This window comes from Lipophrys pholis (genome assembly GCF_963383615.2).
Source record: "Lipophrys pholis genome assembly, chromosome: 14".
Taxonomy (NCBI): domain Eukaryota; kingdom Metazoa; phylum Chordata; class Actinopteri; order Blenniiformes; family Blenniidae; genus Lipophrys; species Lipophrys pholis.
This window is the reverse complement of record NC_137633.1, coordinates 9028992-9051668: the sequence shown is the minus strand read 5'-3', so window position 1 is coordinate 9051668 and position 22677 is coordinate 9028992. Positions and strand designations below refer to the sequence as shown.

Below are 22677 nucleotides of genomic sequence, written 5' to 3'. Positions count from 1 at the left end.
CTGGATTCCTTCTCTTTTTTTTTTTTACTCTCTCCGACTGTTTCACCTCCCTACATGCTTTCTTTGTCCTGCTCTCTCTCTTATTGACGTTTTTACTTGGATGCTTTTGTTGGCGGAGCTGTTAAGTCACTTTCATCACCCCGTGTTTCTCACCTTGGTTTCTTCCGGTGTCTTCCCAGCTACTGAGAACCGCTCCAGAAACATTACTTAAACTTTAGCACCACCATGCCCACAGCGCTCACTCTCCACACCTGTTGGCACGCTTTGGCAGAAACCGCAGGAGCAGCGATTACAAGGAAATGTTGGTTTGTTTTGCTGGCTTAAGGAGGATGTAGTCTACAGGGCCGGGGGCTAACTGCTTACTCTAAAAATATAAAGGATGGCAGCGTGAGACTTGGGGCCCCGTTTACACCACATAGGCTTCAAGGGAAAACAAAACTTTCTTTGCGTTTTGGGCATCTGTTTTACACAACAACGGTGCTCTGAGCAACTGAAAACACAACTAAGGCCCTGTTTAAACGACGATGTAGTTAGTATGCCCGGCCACTGGGGGGCGCTGTTGCTTGATTTTTGTAATAAAACGACACAGACCAGTGCAGAGAACAAGACACTATAAACGTGAAGAAAATGGAGAGCACCCGACATCCGCATGGACTGATGACGCATCGGATGCTATCGGGGGTGAGTCTCAACTATTAAACTACTGATCTGGACGATAAAACTAGAATATGGACCGCTGGTCGTACCACTACGCGGCCGCCATGTTTGTTTACAACTGGATGAGCAGGAGGGAGGGGGAGAGATGTGCATGCGCAGTAGCAGGCTATGTCGCCTCCATCAGTCTCTGCAGGAGGGATTTGCACCGTGAAAGAATCTTTCCACCTTGGGAGCCGGATTAAAAACTTTGCGGATACAGTGGATCCGCACACTGGTGCCGAAAGTTTTGTGGATACACTCGAATTCGTTGTCGTGTAAACGGGGCCTGAATATGGGTCTTTAAGTTGAACTTTAAGACTTTTTTTTTGAAACCCTACTGTGGATACGCACCAAGGCTAAAGTAAAAAGTTCTTCTGCACATGTGCAAGTAGATGGACAATAACAAATATGGCGGCCTCCAGGGTGGCATGACTCACAATCCATGTTCTCCTGGCAGCTTTATAGTGGAGAGTCACTGTAATAATTCAAATTGATCATCAGTCTTTTTCTTGTTCACTTGGCATCCGTGAAGTTGCAAGAAAGAAAGAGTGTCTTGGTCATCTGTCGATTCGAATATCTGTGTACTTTCCATTATTGTTGTTAATGTTTAATGTTCTCTGTCTGCATGTGTGTGTGGTTTCATTACAAAAGTGATCAACAGCAAGAGAATCACATCGTTTTCAGCATTTTTGCTGTTTCCGTGTAAACGGACATTGTTTTGTTTACGCGTCATTGTGTAAACAGGGCCTTAACTTCTTATGCTGTTTTGACTCTTAAGCTGTTTTTTTTTTTTTAGAAGGTATTTCTTGAAGTTTTAGCTATTTAAGCTGTTATTCATTAAGGCTTTTTGTAATGGTTTTTTATCTATTTTAGCAGCATTTTCTGAGCCATTTTGAGCTAACTATTAACTATTAGCGCTTTTACCTTTTAGGCTCTATTTAGCCAACAGTTAAGAGTCCTGAAAAATAATCTGTGGCGTAAATAGAATTGAAATAAAAAGCTAAATTTCAGATTTCAGAGCTGCATGTTGCAGACCTTCGAACAATTGGCTTCTCAACAGAACTGCAGAACAATGTTGCTGCTGTGGCGGGAAATCTCTGCACTATAGAGATGCTAAGATGCAAGACAATTTCAGAGATGACACATTGTGAGACATCCAGAAAACGAAGACGTTTCGTCTGTGAATCCCGACTGAAACAGCTGGACGAGCCGAGTGCGTTCGCTAAACAGGCCTCTGAAGGATTTTTATTGTCAAGAGCTAAAATATAGTGTTTCGAGACGCTCTTCAAGTAACAGCTCGTTAAAAAGTCACGACGAGGCCATTTCTCTTCGACTCAACGAATTCCTAACAAGAGCCACCAGCACAAACAGTTAATTTTACCCATTTTCTTCTTCTCTTGTAAAGGCTTGAGTGTGAGCATCACTCATCGTAATTACTCATCTCCGTCCCTCCAGCCAATGCGTCTCTCTCGGCTCGCTCTGTTTTTGTTTGAGTTGGCCAATGACGGCGCCGTGAAAGCGATCCACCCCACTCAAATCCATTCATGGCCGACCACTTTGACTACCCCCCCCCCCCCCTCCCCCCTCAACTGGAGCAGAGCAGAGCGGAGCAGCCACATCTGGCAAAGGGTTCCCACATCTGGTTTGCGTATCAGCTCCTCGCACGGCCGTCCAGCGAGGAGACCGATGGCACGCCCCGGAGACATGGGGATGAGACGAGATGAGCTGCAGACGCTGGAGGACGGTGAGCGGGTTCAGGCTCAGGGGTCAGAGGGATGGAGGAGGAGGAGGAGGAGGAGCAGGAGGAGCAGGAGGAGCAGGAGGAGGAGACGTCACTGGCAGGAGAAGCAGACTGTGAAACAGCTGCCAGGATCAGACGCTGAGTGGGATTCTTTGCATTTTAATAGGAAAGGAAATCAGGTATTGGTAATGCTGAGACACAATGATTTCCAGCACTGATGCACAAGATGCAAACTGCTAATAACCTTGCAACAACCATCCAGGAGCTGCTATTTCTGTCTTTTCTTTGGTTTTGGACCCAGTTTGCACCATATTCAGTTGACCTCAACTGAAGAGACAATAAAAGTAACTAGAAACTCCAATTCTTTTTAAAGAAGCAACAAGTAGCTTTTAAGTCCCAATTACTAGCCCGGCACTGCCTTTTGCATGTCGGTGTCATATTCCTCCAAAAGAAAATTACATGGGAATGTTGGTTATTAAACCAAAACATTTTTTCCCAATTAAATGTGATATGAAAAGTTGAAACCACAACAGTTGAAATGAATTTCTTGAGCTGAAGATTCTCAAACAATAGTGCAGAGATTAAATTAGAGGTTTACTGGCCCGAGTTTAAATAGATGATGATGGCTTTCTTTTTTATGAATCCCAGAGGAAATGTTTCACCATTCGGGAAGTGATCACTGCAGGGAAAATAAATAAGTAAATAAGCGGTGCCGATGAAAAAGCAGATGAAACTGCCGCTGATGCCACAGTGAGTGAGTGAAGAGATGACACAGATGAGATATGATAACCTGGCCACTCCAATGTGCACAACACAATGAGCCTCGCTGCAGGAGTCACAGTGACTGCACGAGGTCATACCGCCCCCTGGTGTCCAACCTGTGAGTTACACTGTGCCCACTGGCTTGAGATGAAGTCACACATGGAACAATACACCTGTTTTCCTTTAATAATGAGGAACAATACTAGATGTTTTTAACCTAATCAGTGCAAAAACATAAGGAAACATTGACTAGTACATTCAATAGAATATAAATAGTGAAATAGCACATTTAAATATTTTTTGGACTGGTACTCACCCAAAAGTCAGATCAATGAATGAATGTGAGCAACAAACTGTGAAGGATTAAATCAAACCAGATACAAGGAAGTGGTGGATGGTGGGTAAAACTATGGATATGATGTGAATGGATTTGTTTTTATGGGTCAACCAGAACAAGACTGAGCTTTTAACAATTAGTTACCGAGCTCAAACAGAGAGATTCTGCAGTCATAGTATGGTTAACATGCAAAACCCCCCCAAAAAAACACCCTCGTATTTAGATTTCGCCTTTCAATATTAAACTGTGATTCATAAAAATGTGAGCAGCATTCTGTAGGGCGAAGAGTGTTGAAGTCTTTAAAGGAAAGCTTAAAACTTCTCAGTTTAGCTTTTTTTTAAATTAAAAAATAAAGGTAGATAAAACAAAAAGGATATTCATGTTTGTAGAATATTTCTGTGTTGTGAGCATGTTCATTAGCAGTAAATGTTATACCACTGAGAGACTGTTTTGACAGATTTGTTTAAAATGTTGCCGTTGGTTCTTGTTTTACTGGATTGCACAATTGCAGTCTGAATAAAAATACATTTGATTTTATTTTTCCTAATTTCTTTCATTTGATAACTTTTGGTCTTCTTAAATGTATTTTTTATTTTAATTTTATTTCTATAATCACTTGTATTTACTGTATTTACTGTTTCCCTCTCTAATTCTCACTGTGTTGATCGACTGTGAAGACTTTTGAATCGCAGCAATCTGCCTGAGAGGAGCCGTCAATAACGTTTGATTGATTGATAAAGTACACAACACGGCCACATAGCTCAAATATTTTTTTTATTACATGCAAAAGAATTTGAATAATCATGAAGGCAACAAACAAAATGAGACCGCCCTGAAAAAAAACTTGAATGAAATGAATCGTAAAATTCTCCTGTACCAAACTTTTAGTTTGTTCCTTCCTCATTCAAGTGAAAACTTATTTTTTTCTTCTCATTTGGTTTCACAACAAAACAGTTTGGACCCGGATCACCCAGCGAAGTCGCCGATTGTTCAGTCGTCATTTGGGTAAACTCAGAAAGTTCCCGCGTCTTTGGTTGAAAACACATTTCCTGTGCTCGTATTAGTGTGGTAGACTTTGCAACTTCAAGATTTCCAGAACGGTTCACTGAGCGTCTGCTCAGATTCCCAGCAAACCTAATCGCGCTTCAAAAAAAAGAGAAAATCCTATATTGAAATCATCTTCTGCTTAAATCTTTTTGAAAACCCTCTGAGGACTTTTGATCCGATCAGGCGTTTAAGTGCTACTGGTTTTTTTGTTCTACGATTCCTCGCAGGTTCGAGAACTCCAGGTGAAACTCTCTGGTGTCAGTCGAGTGACGTACTCGAAGAAGAACGAAGTGCTGATGGTTCATGGAAAACAAAGAGAGTTACTTCATCTGCCAAGTCGGTCTAAAGAAGGCGGATCAGAGCAGGTTCAGCAAGTTCCAAAAAAATAATAAGGCAACCGTAAACGAAGCCACGGACGCTTCGTCTGTGTTCTTAAGACCGCTGGTGAACTTGCAAATTGTCGAAGAAAAACATCTTTGTCCATTTGTGGAGACAAACAGGAAACATTGGGGATGTGCAGCACCGTTTCAGAGCAAGTTTTTTTTACAAAGGAGGCAAACAGAGATGACGGGAAAACAACAAAGAGAACCCCAGTTAGAAAGACTCGCTGGAACTGTCTTCTCTACACATTTCTATTTTCTTTTTTTTTACAAATACCACATCTTTCCTTCATTTTAATAATCCTTCTCTCTTGAACTGGTCGCTTTGTTGCTGACCAACCGTCAGTAATGGAGAGAACATCAGGAGGTGTTTTTGAGAAGTCATCAGATTTTCTCCATTTTAACTGGAAACATGTTTATTTGAATTGTTGCATCGATTCTGGTTTTGTTTGAAGTCATTATTTTTTTCAAAATGCAATATTAAAATAAGTCATTATCTTCTAGGTGTGTTGAAGAGCTGCGCGGCTGTGGGGGGGTTGCACCGGTGTTCAGCAGAACGTAGAGGCGGGAAAACGTTCAGCAGCAGATACTCTTAAAGTAATGCCGCAAAATACAAAGTTTCTCTGGTCAAACTCCTGAGCAGAGTAAAATAAAGTACATCCAAAGCTGTGGCTTTGTCTCTTAAAGAGAACATAATGTCCCAGAGATTCTTTCTGCCTAATTATAATATATAATAGAACACATATACAAATTATATCAAGCTGAATTCACGTTTTCCTTGCAACACCATGTCTGTAATAGACTATGATGAAACTCCACTTTCAGGTGGAAAACCGTCTCCACACACACACACACACACCAGTAATAATGACGTATTTTAGTAGGAGAAGTTAGTTACAGCATTTAAAGTATATATAGCCGGGGTTCCTTTAGGAAGAAATACCAGATGTGGGCAAAACAGTGGTCCGATATATTTTGAATAGATCTTTAAAAGTGCTGTTTACCAGGGCAGCTTCGACTTTAAAGTCAAGTCAGGCTAAAATGATTAAGAAATACCAACAACATCATTCAGCCAGTGAGGACTGTGCTCCATATTCTCCCAACTGAGTACCTCTGAAATTATTTTAGTTTCCATTTATGGCTCGTAAAATCAAAGTGCTGCTTTGTTGTGAATTAAAATTAAAAACCCTTAAAAAAACAACAACATTCAAACTAGATTTTGCCCAAATCCGGAGTACAGTAAGAGCGCGTTTAAAAGTTAAGACAAAGCTTGCTTTCCCCCCCAAGCAGCGTGTGTAGGTCAAGTCTTCTGTCCCCTAGGCTTTCCTCTTGCACACGTGGATGAAGTAGCACGGCGCCTGAGTCTGGCCGGGCACGTACGTCTGGAAGTCCCCGTAGACGCTGTGCTCCATTTGGCCGCTGAACGCCTCGTTCAGCAAACCCGTGAAGCTCTCCAGGCGGTGAGGGTAGTACGACAAGCGGAATTTACTGGAAAACACAAATGCAAGTCAGCTGTCGTAACTTCGGATTATTTGGCTTCACGATAACGGAGTAATCCGTGCACGTCTTCAGAGGATTTAGAATCTGTTGACTTATCATAAAACAACTCAAGCAATTAAGTATTTGGATTGAAACCTGTTCAAGCAGTGATTATCATCATCGTTGTAGCTTGAAATCGAGCGTAAAGTTGTAGTTTAGTTTATAGCTAAACTCAGTAAAAAGTATGTTAAAATGCAACGTTTGTCAACAATTTGTCCAAAATGCCACTTGAGTGAAGACGACAGAGTAAAAATGATGCGTTACAACACACGTCAGCACTGACTGAACGTGTTCGACTTCTTATCACCGTGGCAACGAGAGGGAAACGGGGCGATCCCGGCCTACCTGACTTCAGGGAGGTTGTGGAGGGTGGCCTTCGGTACTTTGATTGTGTAATCCAGGGTGATCATGTGTGGCTTACTGTTGACCCACAGCACTGAGGTGGAGATGTCTTGAGTGAGGTCGCTCTGTAACACACACACCACACACACACACACACACACACACACACACACACACACACACTTATATTTCTTGACTTCAAAACACATCTTCACCTCTAACTTCCCCTAATGTTAGTCCTTTTTTAGATCAACTTCTTCGAATTGTCACGCGGCCACCTTGGCTGGCGGCCATCTTGGCTGGCGGCCATCGATGCTGCCGTCTCAGAGCTGGAACGGTTCTGGGAGCAAATGGGTCGGATGTGAAGTGCACCTTGGTGAGTTAAACCGGGTAAAAAAAAAAAAGTAGATGTGACGATGCTGCGATGGGTGGAAGTGGGTTAGCGAGCCGGGCGCCGGCAGCAGACTCTGAGATTACAGAGGTATCAGAAGTGGATTTTCCTCCAACACACGACTGTTGACTTGAGTATTTGTGTTTAGTCCCTCCAGCTGGATATTTCCTACTTTGACTGGATTAACAAATATGCATATAATATTTTTTTTTTTTCTTTTTCTTCTTCTGGGGGAAATAACTTGAATCAAATATGGCTCACTGCAGTTGGCACCTGCTGTTGTCGTCTATTTGAGCCGTTGCCAGGCGGGACGCTGAGATGGGAGACCGGCGGAGTTCTCCCATCTCAAACAACATTGAAGAAAAAGAGGCTTTAACAGAAATACACAGTTTTATACAGTCAATGTTGGATATTGAATCATGTGGCATGTGCGCAAACTTTGCCCATTTTTTTTTTACCCAGCATTCCTGATTTGATGCATTTTTTGCCAAAGCCATGCACATTGTCCTTGTTTCATTGAAAGTCTCTCGACATCCGGGCTCCGCACCGAGATTTAGGTCTTAAACTCAGCTGCTGCTGGGAACAAAGTAAACACGCCATGCATAAACAGTACTGTCTGTCCCAATACTTTTCCAACCAAAACAGGCAGAAAGTAAAGATTAGAAAGAAGAAAAAAAAGGAGCCGTTTCGGAAAAGTGTTTCAGAAGCTTTCTAGTCTCTCTTTTCTCAGGGAACTGTATCATTTTAATGCCCCGGGCTTTTGTGGGTACGACACGACGGAGAAGTAGTGTGGAGGGCCAATAAAGGTACCAAATACTTCATTGTACTCCACAGGTTTGAGCGGAACAGGTGAGTAGATGAACTGCACAAACTTATTATGTCTGTGAGATTATGTGTTTAGAGTTAAACATCTCTCTATATATATTATATGATATTTAGTCATAGTACCTTGTAGTAGATATTTTTGCCCTGAGGTGCTTGTCCAGTCTCCAGGATGTAGTCGTAGTTGCGGTGGTCAATGATGAGGATCCCGCCTGGTCTGACCATACTGGCAATGTTCTGAAGTGCCAACTTTTGGTCGCTCTGGTCCCCTGAAAGCAACGGCAAGATAAACTTCCAACACTATGCCAACTGGACGTGGGGCATTTTAAAAGAATAAAGCTGACGTCAAATACCACGAGAAGATTTTTTTTTTTTTTTCAGTGCATCACTTTCCCAAACAGTAAATGAAAGATTATTGTCAAGCAGTGACGTCTTTACCAAATTATTTCAGATTTTATTCACATTTTTACACCTTGCCTTGGGCAGAGAGGTCAATATCAAACAATTCTGATATCTAAAACAGGATTATTAAAGAACCTATTTGCCCTCACTTGTGTGAGATTATTGTTTTATATTAAAAACCTTAAAACCCTGACTGGAATTAGACCAAATATTTGCAGAAATATAAAGAAACTATTAATCTCAGGCATAATTTGCTGGGTTGATGTTGAAATGTCGTCCAGGCACACTGTGACCGGCGTAATGGGAATATTCATGAGGATCAGAGCTGTGAAGACGGTTCGAATGTTTAAAATCACTCCCAAAATGTCCCCACGTGTTCATCCCCTTCTCTCTCTCTTCTCTCGCACCTTTAAAGTCAGGTAAATGAGCGAACGAGTTGCCGAGGCAGATCACGGCATCGAATCCATCTCCTGGTTTCTGAATGTCCTCTTGTAGCGTCAGCCAGTTGGCCTCTTCGATCACTGAGGAGGAAACGTCCACAGAGGAGAGCATGAGATGTGGCGACGCGCAACACTTTACATACAGGGCGAGGCCTGTCTTCTCAAAACGCACCCCACTGGTCGAAGGCCCGCTCTTTTCTTCGCTCCCATCTGGACTTCAGGGCATACTTGAGCATTTTGTCGCTGGCGTCCACACTCACCATGTTGAAGCCCTCCTCCACCAACATGATGGAGTCCACGCTACAAAACAACAAAGCACAAGTTCCGTGGACGTAAACGGAGGTGGGATTTCAAAAGTTACACCGAGTGTCTTCGCAAACCTGAGATAAGCTGCGTTTCGTATAGTGACATAATAATAAAGTTTTTTGAAGTTTATTAGGAGAACTCGTCCTGATACCGCAGTGAGAAAAACACCCGAGTGGCTCACGGGTGGGAACACATGTTGCTTTTTTTTTTTTTCTGAGCTACAAGGTCACCGAGCAAACAAACTCTCCAACCACGACCACTGGAAGTGGTCCGGACTGGAATAATCCCACACTTCTAAAATACTTAAAGTTCATGCTGCCAGAGCACAGGACTGGGACGGAACAGAGAGTGACCTGGAAAAACCTGCAATCATTAACAGTGGCCGGTTACTGCGGAAAATGCAGATGAGTGATTCCTAACATCTGGGACCTGTGGGGGCGTTTCTGTGTGGAGTTTGCATGTTCTCACGAGGTTTCATCCCGCCACGTACGTTTGACTGAATGGAAGACGGATGAATGTGTCCAATCACGACCTGCAACTTCCTGCGTAAGATGCAACTATTTTAGATGAAGGAGCAACCCGGCGTCACGGACACGCTCAGGCCACCGAAAATAGTGGGGCCGCTTGTGACCTCATTCCACGGTCGGCGTGTTTACGTCGCCCCACATAGACGCACGGCACTACTATGGAATGGGGTCAAAGTCAGCGTGCCTGTTTCCTCCACGCTGAATGATAACGTCCATGTGCTCTACGCCGCTTTTACGACGTTTACTTTGGAGACGTGAACCAAGGCAATCAGCTACAAACAGGATTGTTAAACAATCAAAAAAAAGAGGGTGAAATTGAACCTCCGGTGTTAAGCTCTCCAAGCAACAAGTGAGGTGAACTCAGGGGCCTGACGGACGGGTCGAATGTGTCTCCTTGTTGCGTCGGTTCAGGCCGTGGCCCTGCGGTTGCCTCACAGCACAGATAAACTATCAGCAGGAGGTAAACAGACAGTGAGAAACCAGTTCAAACTCCCCACAGCCACAAAACACCAGTTTACCACCGTCACCACCCTGCATGAGGCTTTCAACACCAGCAGCTTCATCACACTCGTAGAGGAAATGCACCTTCATTGTTCCGTCTGAATATGCTTATTAGGAACAAAGTGCAAATTACCGCTTTGAGGTTTGTTTCTGCCACGTAAGCCTCCACGTGTCATCGGCGCTGGAGGCCACAGCGGCTGATGCCACTCTGCACTTTCATTCATCTCACCCTGGCCTAATCCGTACTTTTGTCCAGCGGGTAAAAAGACCAACGTGGGCACCTCTCAACATGGTCGACACAAAGATCTAAAATATATTGTTTTCCAGTTCTTTATCAATTGACGACATTTACATTTAAGTACATTTAACAATGGAAATATTGGGGAACTGTTTCATGAATTCAGAACCGTTGATCTTTAATTATTCAGGAAGTTTATAACATGTAATGCTTATCACAAAGGTTGATGAGGTCTCTGTGGTGACTCTGTCATCCAGGCTCCCGTTTCTTGTCTTTAAAATGAATTGAGCCGAGAGAATTCCTCACTTCAAAGAAAAAATGTCCTGTTGCCATTTGAGATTATGCAACATGTTTCTCCTACTAAAATAGGCCTGGAATATAGATTATATGCACATGACAGGATGACAGATGGGAATCGCCCAAGGCTGAAAAGAAATACAAACACTGTTGAACACGTTGCAAGACAACTACACCTCCACCCATTCACAAATCTGATCTTGCTGTGCATGTGTTATAAGTCCATGCACACCCGCTCGTTCAATCGTGGGTGTAGGCTTCAACTTGGTAATAATCAACTCAATGAAGCCTTGACAGGTCCGATCACAGGCAGAACACACATTTGTAATGCCTACTTGAGTGACTCAATAAAGCCGATTTAAAGATTTCGCCGTTGCAATGTGGGAACGTGTCAGGCAGTGTGTGTCGTGCGCGGCAGAGCCGGTGAACTCGTTGCGCGTGCGTTAAATCGCCTGGTTTCTCGGTGGAGTCTGGAGGACCCAGAAGTGAAGGTTTACCCAGTTCCGCAGGCCACGTCCAGCACTCTCCGCACCCCTTGCGCCTTCAGCAGCGACAACACCCAGCTTTTGTACTCCTGCGTCCTGCTCTGCGTGTCTCCGATGTACAGCTCCCACACTTTGGCCGCTTTGCCGTCAGCGTACTGGTCAGGAAGACCCTCGGCGGCTACACCCAGGGACCGGGTCCTAAACACGCCGTCGACCGACATGCTGCCGCTTGCAATCTGCAGAGTTTTTACAGAGGAGAATACAAAGCCTGCTGCTTCTTTGACAGGTAAACCCTCCACATGCTAGTCCCGGAGCGGGGTTGTTATTATTTATGTGAGCGACAGGCGGGGGACAAACTTCCAGCCAATCGCACGGGGCCGTGCGCTGACGCCTACTTTCTGATTGGATGACGAGAGCAGATCCCGCCGCCACTTGTGTTTACGTTGTCAGAGTATCCTGACGTCAAAAAAATGTTAATAGTGCCCTGGATTTAGCCTTACAGGAACAATTTCACATCTTCTATAGTGCTGATGATTTAACATGAATGTTTATAATGTTAAAATACCAATTACACTTCTTCTAATGCATCTAGAATACTTATGTCTTTAGAGTAGACGTCAGCCAACCACTGGAACAAGCAGATATTACGTTGGCGAAAAAAAACAAGTTAGCCTGTGAGATTTCAATCGGGGCAAAATTAAGGAATAAAGAATGCCTCACCCGTTTCATGCTACAGAATGGACACATTTTAAAATATATCATCTCCAATTTCTTTCTAAAAACATATTATTTAAAACAATTCATTTTGCCCTATTTTATGCAGTAAAAGTTCAATTGCACATAAGTCAACCTAAATTTCGCTTTCTTCTTTTGATGAAATTAACATATGTTAACTACATCAATGTCTGTAATATATATGTAACAAAAAAAATGGTCACCCCCCCCCCCCCCCCCCCCCGCCCCCACAAGCTCTTGCTCAAAACGAAAACTGTTTGTTTTGCCACATATGCCAGAAACAGTTAACTCCTCCTGCTGTGATTGGTTGATCTTGCTCCATAGCCCTATATTTCTGGGCAGAGGTGATGTTATGTCAGACACAGCTGGAGCGAGCCAGGTCTGGTTTGTAGCACCCAGTTTTATCAACACTACACACACACACACACACACACACACACACACACACACATACACACACACACACACAGAGAGAGAAGTGAATTTATAGTATATGAGGATCAAATAAAGTATTAAAAAGTAGAGTATAGACACATAAGGCTGGGCAGTAAAGTCTGTTGCTGAAGTTGCACCTGCTCTAGACCAGGACATCATGGAGGCGATGGGAGACATGGCCCGTGGACCTCTGTGTGGTCCTGCTTCTTGGATACACTAAGTTAAGTTATAAATAAATCAAAGAAAAACAAGATGACAAATATGTGATGAAATATGGAGATAAACTACAGATATGGTCTTAATAAGGGCCGTAAATACATCAAAGGTACTGCGGAGAAAAAGCCTCAGGGGTTGTATGTTTGAAAAAACCAAAAAGACCAAACAAACAGATTGGTTTTAATTTCATTGTGAATTTAATAGTTATTTATCGATGAATTACTGACAAAAGATAAGGTGTTACTGAATAACATGTTATTCCCAACACAGGACATCACACACTAACACTTGCAGCTATTGATCCGAGCTAACTTTGGCCAAGAGCCAGAGTACACAGTACATCATATGAACCCATCACACACATATTCATAGCCATATAAATTATTACTTTTGAAGGCGGTGTCTCTCATCGCAGATGTGATGTGGGATCTAGTGCAGGCCAGGACTCCAGTTGCATGTTCTCCTTCTGTGATTAACTAGCACACCCTGAAGACGGATGACTGGATTATCATGAACAAAGTGTTTGGATTTAGGGAGGAGACTGGAAAAACCAGAAGAAAAACGAAACAAAAACGCAGACACACGCGAGAAATACATGCACTTATTACAGACGAGCGCTGAACCTAGGATCAAACTGGATTGATAGAATCGAGTAGATTTTGCGATCATGTGAGAGAGCTCGCCACTGCACTACCATTTGGGTTTGCCAGCAGTTTTAGTTTATATGTCTTCCTCCCTTTCTTGCTTCATCCTGGGTAAAAACATTCAAGGACCCACCAGTCCAAAGGCAACAGTCACAAAGTCCCACTTTCCCAGCTGCATGTTTAATTAATAACAAATCAGATTTCTACACGACTCGGTACAAGTGAATCACACAGAAAATAATATTGTTTAATTTTTGCTTGCGCAAAAGACCAAACAAACTGTATGACATGCTTCAACAGGGTTGAAGAAAGTTCTATGCTGACGAATAAAGCAGAAACACAGAGGCTACAGTCCATGATAGACATTTCTAAAATACTGAAATATAAACATCATTTAAAAAAAAATTATTATTAGATAGCGTTCATCCTATCAGAACCTTTTATACGTCATATAATGCACAGAACTTTAATGTTGTTAATATCTTCTGTACGTTTCTGAATTTATGAGCCATTACTCAACAATTTATGATAATAATCTATGAACAATGTTTCTTGGCTTTCAGTATTCAAACTAGTGCACAACTCCGTCAGAATCAAAAATTCTAACGATCAACCATGATCCCAGCAAAGAAAATGCAGTATGTGACAGTCATCAAGTAATTTTTTAAGTCATTCAAAAAATATAAAGTTGGCCTTATTATTATTATTATTAGAGGAGTGGCCGTGTGATTGGACGGGGTGGCAGGTTAACAATGTGGGTCGCATTAACTCCTAAAAATCCACTGTTCTTATTTTGTTAATAAGAAAGAAAGGTTGAATGCATGCAGAAACTGCCCCAAGGAGGACAATTAAAAAAAAAAAAACACTTCAAAAAAGCACCCTCCTTCAATGGCTGACTTTTATTGGTTCAATATGTTTTACTGACCCTTGTTCTGATTGGTTGCGTTCCAGTATGGCAGTACGGCCATGTTTGTAGTTACGTTGTCATCAATGGACAATCCAGCTAATCTATAATCATGAAACAGAATAAGTGACATAAATGTCAGAAGAAAGTCTGTCAATAATTGTATGATATGATTCAACTTTGACTCTCAGACAGTCATTGTCCAGCTTATCAGAAAAACAGTTTTCGTTTGTTTTTATTAAATTCACAAAGCGGCTCCTCAGGAGTGGATGGTTGTGATCAGACTGATTAAAGTCAATGTCATTTATTACTCTCTTCACTACACGCCCACATTCTAGTTTGCTAGTTTTTCAACACCTGTGTATCTAGAATACATTTTTTTATTTCCATTGTTTGTGGGAGAGGCATCGCTGGGGCCCCATCAACAGCTCTCCCTATCTGAAATAGTATTGATGAATATTAGTTCCGGACATACTGTATGTGCGAACAAGACCATTCGGATTGTTGTAATATTTCGTTCCATCATACAGTCTATACATACTTGAAAACAAAAATTCTTATTTTAGATTCCAATATTTGTGAAGCGAAAATCTGATATTGCGACTAACTCACTGAGGATTCATGAAATTTGTAAACATATATTTGCAATAACTAAGTTATACAAGATCCTATTGTCATGAAACATTATTTTATTTTATGACAGTATGATACATACAGTATTTTAAGGACTATAAGTTGCACTCAAATATAAATTGCAGTTGTCAATGAATGTGTCTTCTTCTAAATGTGAATTCTGTTGTCAAACAGCATCATCTAGTGGTCCAGGATGGTATGTACAGGTAAATGTTTATATATAAATCCGCATCCTGTTATATAAGCTGTTTACGAGCATGAAGTTATACTTTGGCCCTGAAGACACTAAGAACTGCTCATGTTGAAGAGTCAAAGTTTTCTTTGAATAAAAAATACTATCTATTTGGTATCCATCCATCCAATAATGTTGTTTTCTTTAACACTCTTGTTTCTCTATTGCGTTTTTCTCTGTTTCCTGCTCCTCTATTGCTGAGCCTTTCACCTTGTTTCGGACGGTCACGTGACCTTTGGGCAGTTTTGTCTCGTGAACCTGCTCAAGCAACACGCTCTCTCAATCAGGTTGATTATACTTGATTATACTCAGGGCCATTTACAGCTCCTGTGCTGTGTTTCCCATATGACTAATCTGGCCTTGTCTTTTGGGTGTTATTATGTCAAAGAGTATTTCCATCTGCTGAATTCAACCCTTTTTTCAAACACACCTTGTCTGCCTGTAATCAAAAAAAAAAAAGTGCCTCAAGACTGTGGCAGCTCTGCCTGTGGTTTAATTGTAAGTCAAACACACTTTAAGACTAAATCATACAGCAAACTAAGAGGTTCACGCACTACTTCTTTACACTGAGGACTCTTTTTTCTCCACCTTTATAAACAAATCCACTGATCTTTGCTTTTGCCTGTGCTCTTTCCTCCCTCGGACTTGTTGATCTGTCACTTATTAAATTCCTGTTCAACAACAGTCTTTATCTCGTTTCTCCTCTGGGAGAACAGAGGAAATGAGCACATAGTTAAGTCTACTGAACGCGATAAGGGGGAAGCAGTGTAGGTAATGATCAATTGTCCCTCCTGCTGGCGAATTCTCTGTCGGTGTTATCAGCTTATGTTGCATCATCATGATCATAAGAACCGCATTTGTGTACGATTTCCTAATGGGTGGAAGATGTTGAATAGAGACTAATTTGTTGTCTGTAATTTCAGTGGCGGAATCACTAAACTGTGTCTCATTGGCAGCATCTTGTGGCAGCTACAGGAGGCTGTGATCTTGTGGCGTTGTGTCTAATGAGTTCAGACAAACCAGACTATAAAAAGGAAGATGTCAGTTGTAACAAAACCGTGTCAAGATACATCTGTGACCAAAATAATTCAGCACAGCAAAGAAAAACTGATCTTGCTCGAATGCTGCTAGAATCTGTCTTAAGTTCAATTCTGGGGACAGAATTGTGCTTTAACTGTTGAACGAAACAATAGTGTCAAAATTGAAAATAATATGGTACAGTCTGCACATAAGTTTTTTTTTTAATACGTTGGGCGTTCAGGTTAACGGCATCGTGAATTGCTTGATATTACTATTTATGATTATTTGTTGATGTGCATCGATAACATTAATGTCCTTCCATTGTCCAAAGACATACATTTTGGACTGATTGGTGTCTCAGAATTGGCCATATGAAATTGAGTATGAATGTCAGGACATAGTGGGTAGAAATGATGGATGAATGGAGGTGGCTGCCCTGGAAACTCCTGTTTTCTTACCTGAGATTTCTCAGTATTGTCAGTTGACCGAGAATAAATAACAGAGAAATAAGAGCCAGTGAAGCCACGGAGCTGATTATAAACACATCTTTTAAAATATAAAAACATTTGTGAGCAGGCTGCCCATGGAGCTTGTTGTGTAACAGATTGAATTTAATTTGTAAACAGTTCACTCGTTTGGCCAGTAGATGGCAGTGAAAGAGTGAAAGGTGATGGTAACAATGATGAGCCATTGTGAGTGAATAAAAAAAAAACCCAACACATTTATTGCATAATAAAACACATAAATAACACATAAAATCACAAATATAGAAATAGGAGACTCTAAATTCATACTTACACATTTAATACAAATCAGCATTCATATATTTTAGTTGTGATAGTTTCGTGTTCTGACATTCTGACAAGAGTAAGATAAGAAGTGCATTTTTCAAACATTGACTACACCACAGGAGACTTCTTTCTTCTTGGAAGCAGAGAACTTTGGACTCCAAAGCACACCTGGAAAAATAATTCTGATTCGTCAGACCACACATGTTGAAAGTGAAGCAGGGTGGAGGCAGCAACTCGATACTGGGCCGCTTTGTTGTCTCTACAACAGCTTGCTACCATTCATTAAAAAAATTAAAAACTATTTATATACAAATGTTTGTTTGGTTGGCGCAGCAGGATACTAACTTGCTGAGTTCAGCCCTAAGTTCAATGGAGAGTTTCAAGGTAAATCTAATGGTGTCATCAATAAAGTCCAACCTGCTTGTTGGTCACCAGAATGTTGTACTTGTCAATATTTATCCCACTATCCTGGATCAAAACAAAACAATTGTTTCTTCAATAACCATGTTGACTCCCTAAACCATGAAGCAGTGAATCATCGTGAAAAGTAACTTAAAAAATTTTTTTTCATCATAATTACCAGAACTGCCATAGGGAAGGTGGACAGGAAGTGACGTGAAACAGAAAGTGAGCAGACACAGGAGGTAAGCCACACTTGACATGATTGTCCTTATTGTTGAAAAAAAAAAAAGAATCAACTTGTGTTTGTGGCTTCAATGAGAATCATGACCAAAGAAAAGAGAAAACCAGCTAAGTGAAGCAGTTTCTCAAATTTCCCTCTCTTCGTCCTCAGTTGCGTTACACCATTTTTATTTACAAATATTTATTCACCGATATAAATTCTTCACTGTAATTTCTTTACACCATGCCTCATCTACAGTCAGGAATAATCAGGCATTTACACCCTCCCAAATCACAATCACTCAGTTCATTATTTAACATTCATTGTTGTCCACAGGAGCAGGAACAGAAGACGTGTGGTTCGAACTCTGTTCCCTGCGCTTTTGACGATTAACCACGTGAAACCGAATGACAAATATACACAACAGCACAGCCAGAGCCACCACAATCCAAATCCAGAGGAGCCCGCCAGTCGACCCAGAGGAGCCCGTCAGTGTGTTATTGTTCGCCGTCGATGGTTTAAGAACTTCTGCGGTAGCGGGAGTTGTGGCGGGCGAATCAGATTTCACGCACTTGACTTGATCCTTCAGCACATATCCTTTTTTACAGAAGCACGCAAAGCTCCCGTGAGAGTTTTTACATTCGTGATCGCAGTGGTCCATCAGACATTCGTCCATGTCCACACAGAGATTGTCGTCGAGTAGAAAACCTTCGGCACAGAAGCAGGAGCTGCCCGTGTTCTTCTCGCACATGGCGGGGCAGGTCTGCTGTGCACAGTGCAAGACGCACCGCCGGGGGTCTTTGCTGTCCTGGGTGTATCCAGTGAAACAAGAGCACGTGTATCCCCCCTTCACATCCTTGCATAAGTGCTGACAAGGGCCGCTTGAACAGCCTTTAAGGTCCGGGAAAAATATTGGGTCTGACACCGCCTGTGCCTGACACGCGTCTTTGCGCCTCGTTTTGCACAGAAACCCGTCGGTTTTCACCGAGCACGGTCTCTCCGTCCATTTTCTGTCGTTTGAAATGGACACGCAGTGTGCAGAGCAGAGTTGTACGCTGTCCGTCCAGGTGAACGACGGAAAAGAGCTTCTGTCTGTGTTGCCAGAGGTCCGTTCGTAGCCCCTCAGTGGGGCTGACAGGTTGCTGCACACACCGGCGGGTAAATGTAGTCCAATCCAGAGGTTTCCCATCAACTGGTGAGGACTCAGAAGGTCAAAGATCTTCTGGTCACTCTCAGACTGGAAGGACAGAAATTCCCCGTTGCTCTTTCTGCACGCTTCTTCCGCCGCTTTAAAGTCCACTCTGTCCAGGCTGACGGTTATACAGTCGTCCTCAATACACGCTGGTCTACAAGAGCCAGACTGCCTCATGCCAAATCCTGTATTTATACACATTGAAAACCAGGCAGACATCAAAATAGTGACCGTCGTTACCTTCAGCGGCACAGACGCTCTCAGATGCAAGCAATCCATGTTGTCTTGTGTGCACCAGAAATACAATGTTGGCTCTTTTATGGTTCTGGGGAAGTGGGAGCCTGTGGCTACCTACTCCGGAAACAGTGTCCCACTGGACAATGAGCAGGAAGGAAACCAGATAAAGTTAGAAGTTAATCTGCTGGGGTTTTTTTTTTCCTAAAGTAATGAGCCAGAGCAAGAAATTATGCATTTTTATATAAGTATATTCATATTTTGCCATAATCATACATGTAACTATTCACATCCGATGAAAACATTTCATACATTATACTTTACACATGTGCAACCAAAAGGAAAACTGTCAAGAACACCATATTCCTCTTAGATTTTAAGAGAGACAATACATTTCATTTTTTTGCCTGGCTGCATGACTGTATTTACACACAGGAGACATGATGGTCCATATTACACATCAACAGACAATGACTGGAAACATTTGCTTGTCGCTCACAAAAAACACTCCCTTAATGCACTCCTGTTAAGTTTATGAGACAAAACAGGCAAAAGAAATGTTAAAGTCCCCTCTGTAGATATGTCAGTCTTTCTATGGTAACAAAGATACAACAGTTTCTCAGTTTCAGGTGATTTTTTGACAGATTAATTATGAATCGTATGTTCTTTTACAGAGAGAAGCTCTCTTTATATCCTGCACACTCGGCCTTTAAGTACAGATATATTCAGGTGATAGTTTTCGAGCTTTAACTCAATTCATTACACACTTTATTTATCAGCTGTAGTTTAAGTTAATAGACTTCACATCTACCCAAACTCGGTAAAAACAACTTGAGTACCACTTTAAATATAAATGCATTACTAATGGTGTTTTATACATTTAACAGCGCAGCACACACAATATCTGCTCTTTTCATATTACTTTTACTTCAAGTGCATTTTGTTGCTACTGTTTCTGTATTTATGAGTAAAATTTCAACTCTTCCTTCCACTTCAGTCCTGTAGTATTAAGAGGTAAACATATAATCTTATTTCATTGGCACAATGGAGTAAAGAGATAATTCTAAACATCAAGACTGAACTTCTCAGAAATTCTGATTTATGAACATATTGTTTTATACTTTCCAAACACAAACAGCCTGAACTGCCCTTTATGACAGAATTTCTGTTTAAAATCACCTTTACACACCAGTTTTCTTTTTCCTCTGCTCTTTCTACTCTTTCATTTCTACATCAAAGCTGAATTGCCTCTTGGTGTGGAAGATATGTTTTTTTATGATATGTAATAAGTGAATAGAAAGCTCAAACAAAAACATAAGTTACATAAATTAACACAATCCATGCAGGCAGACGTTCTTGCACCTTTGTGGTCATAGGTCATCAGTTAAGATGGACTCGTACAGTTTTTCCAAACGTGGATCCAAACCGGACGACACCCAGCAGTAGCCGTCGGTCGTGGTCGTCTTTTTGGCTTCCTTTTTGGCACGGTTGCATCGGAAGATGGCGATGAAAAGAGTCACTGCGAGCAGCAGGAGCAGCGGGATGACGGACCCCAGGACGCAGATTAACACCCGGGCGTTCACCGCCTGGACGGGCCCTGTGGACGAGGACGAGTTGCCCTGCTGATCGCCCTGAGTCCCGTTCACCAGCTCCGGCAGCGGGGGGTCCGTGTGGGGCGACTGGTGCTGGAGCTCCACTGAGGTTCCACCCAGAGACTCCGTGAAGTTCTCCTGTGTGCGCTCGTCAGCGGGTTCATCCGACGACGTGACGGTGACGCGCGGGGCGAGCGTCGACGCGTCGGCCTCCACGTCGGCCTCCACGTCGGCCTCCACGTGGAAGCCGTGTGGATTGGTGCACGCGAAGCTGCCCACCGTGTTGACGCAGATGAACTCGGCGACGCAGCGACTGGCGACACATTCATTGATATCCACACAGGAGAAGCCATCCTTGGATAAAGCAAAGCCGCCGTTGCAGTGACACGAGAAGGAGCCGATGCTGTTCGAGCATTCGTGCTCGCACACTGATTGCCTGCACTCGTCCACATCACTGCATTCACCATTCACCATGTGATAGCCATCTCTACAAGCACACAAGTAACTGCCGTGTGTATTTACGCACAGACGATCGCGACAGGGCTCTGCCTGGCACTCGTTGATGTCGGTGCAGTTGCGTTGGTTTTCGCTCAGCACAAGCCCATCGGGACATTTGCAGAAGAATCCCGACACCCCCATTACACACTCGTGCTCGCAGGTGTCAGGGCCGCACAAGTCTTTCATCCGGCAGGTGAGGCCATCCGCTTCCAGGTCGTGACCTTCTTCACAGGAGCATCTAACGTCGTCTCCCTCCTGATGGCACAAATGCTCACATCCACCGTTGTTAAAGGCACAGCTTTGCTTTCCTGATTTGCAAAAGGGGCCGGGGTTGTTCCAGCTGTAGGTGTCTCCAGCTCCTCGGCAATATGAGAAGTGCAGCTGCTGGTCGTCGCACACGATATCGGCATATGTCCCGAGTGGAAGGGACTTCAGTTGACTCGTTTCTGGCTCGTTGGAGAAGGGTGCCATGTACATGATTTGTCCAGGCCCGTGCAAAGCCAAGGGTCTGCACATCCCTTTGAAATAAAACTTACATGAGTAAAAAGAAGGGTTTTTGCAGGGTCCGGCTGCCCATTTCAATACACTCTGACCTGAAGAACTGAATTCCACTCGTACGCATCTCTCCTCCTTGCATGTGGGGACTGGATCCTTTTTCCAGTTGGAGTAATAGGAATGCTTCTCTCCAGACACCCATTTAAACCCTCTGAGAGGCTCCTCAGGCAGCATGCAGTCCTGCCTGTGCAGCTTTAATCCGATCCAGAATTTGAGCGTTCTGTCGCGCTGCTGCCTCTGGATCAGCGAGAGAAGAGAGAGCAGCGCGTCTTCCTCTTGCCGGTCCCTCTGTGTCATCAGATAGCCTCCATTGTGTCTGCAGTTCTGTTGGGCCTTCTCGAAGCTCACCCTCTCCATATGTGCGGTGAAGCAGGCGTCCGAGGTGCACAGGGTTTCATGATCAGCTCCTGATAGACCTTCGAAGCGGTAGATTAGCTGCAGTAAAATAAAAAAAAACATCATTGCCATGGAGGTCGACAAATAAGCTGCTATCCAGAGCGTCCCTGGAAGGTTTAGAGCGAAATGAGGCCGATGTACGATTGTCCATTCGGAGCCAGAGAACAAGTGGTGTGTGTGTGTGTGTATGAGTTAAACGTATCCTGTTTGGGACACAAACTAAAGGCGGAAATCGTGTTTCGCAGCAGTTCTGGGGTCTTTCTTTCTCTCCTGCTGACCTCTTCCGTTTTGCAGGAGAAAAACAATGAAAGGCCCCGCAGTGTTTTGACTGCTTCTCCAGATGTCTCCGGCTCCAGCAGGATTCAAGGCATTTAAGTGGACTCCCTTAATTGTGGCGCCTCACAATACACATACACTCAAGGGTCAGAGTGTGCGGGTCGCCCTGCCATTACACACCGTGTGGATGGACACACAATAGCTGTGGCCAGGAATGAGCCTGCGACCTACACCCCGCTGCCACGGGGAATATAACTGACCTTCACTCAGGTTGTAATGCTTGTCCTGCAGCAGGTGGCCACATCTTAGGATGTCAGTGATTATCAGAGGACAGATTGATTGATTGATTGTGGTGTTACACACTGCACCTTTGTTTACCCAATTCAATGTTTTCACTGAAATACACCTGACGAAATGATTGAGATTGCTGCTAATGTCCCTTGTCGATC

General features: G+C 42.9%; 2 protein-coding genes across 4 annotated transcripts; both read right to left on the bottom strand.

Moving 5' to 3' along the window:
• Positions 1-4293: 4293 nt before the first annotated feature.
• Positions 4294-11588, bottom strand: gnmt (glycine N-methyltransferase). 3 transcript variants are annotated; one of them, XR_013935978.1, is made up of 7 exons: positions 11266-11588; positions 9072-9199; positions 8867-8980; positions 8184-8326; positions 6848-6969; positions 4453-6451; positions 4294-4379 (listed from the first exon to the last, which is right to left on the bottom strand). XR_013935978.1 is itself a non-coding variant. In XM_080479952.1 (7 exons), the coding sequence occupies exons 1-6, from the start codon at positions 11472-11474 to the stop codon at positions 6280-6282; spliced, it is 888 nt and encodes a 295-aa protein (XP_080336078.1). In that variant the 5' UTR covers positions 11475-11588; the 3' UTR covers positions 4294-5488; positions 6255-6279. The 3 variants fall into 3 exon arrangements, 2 of the variants coding, with proteins under 2 accessions (XP_080336078.1, XP_080336077.1); XM_080479952.1 differs by having other exon boundaries at positions 4294-5488; positions 6255-6451; XM_080479951.1 differs by having other exon boundaries at positions 4294-6451.
• Positions 11589-19277: 7689 nt separating this feature from the next.
• cd93 (CD93 molecule) lies at positions 19278-22123 on the bottom strand. The gene has a single exon (XM_080479950.1). The coding sequence runs from the start codon at positions 22022-22024 to the stop codon at positions 20282-20284; it is 1743 nt and encodes a 580-aa protein (XP_080336076.1). The 5' UTR covers positions 22025-22123; the 3' UTR covers positions 19278-20281.
• Between the last annotated feature and the right edge of the window lie 554 nt (positions 22124-22677).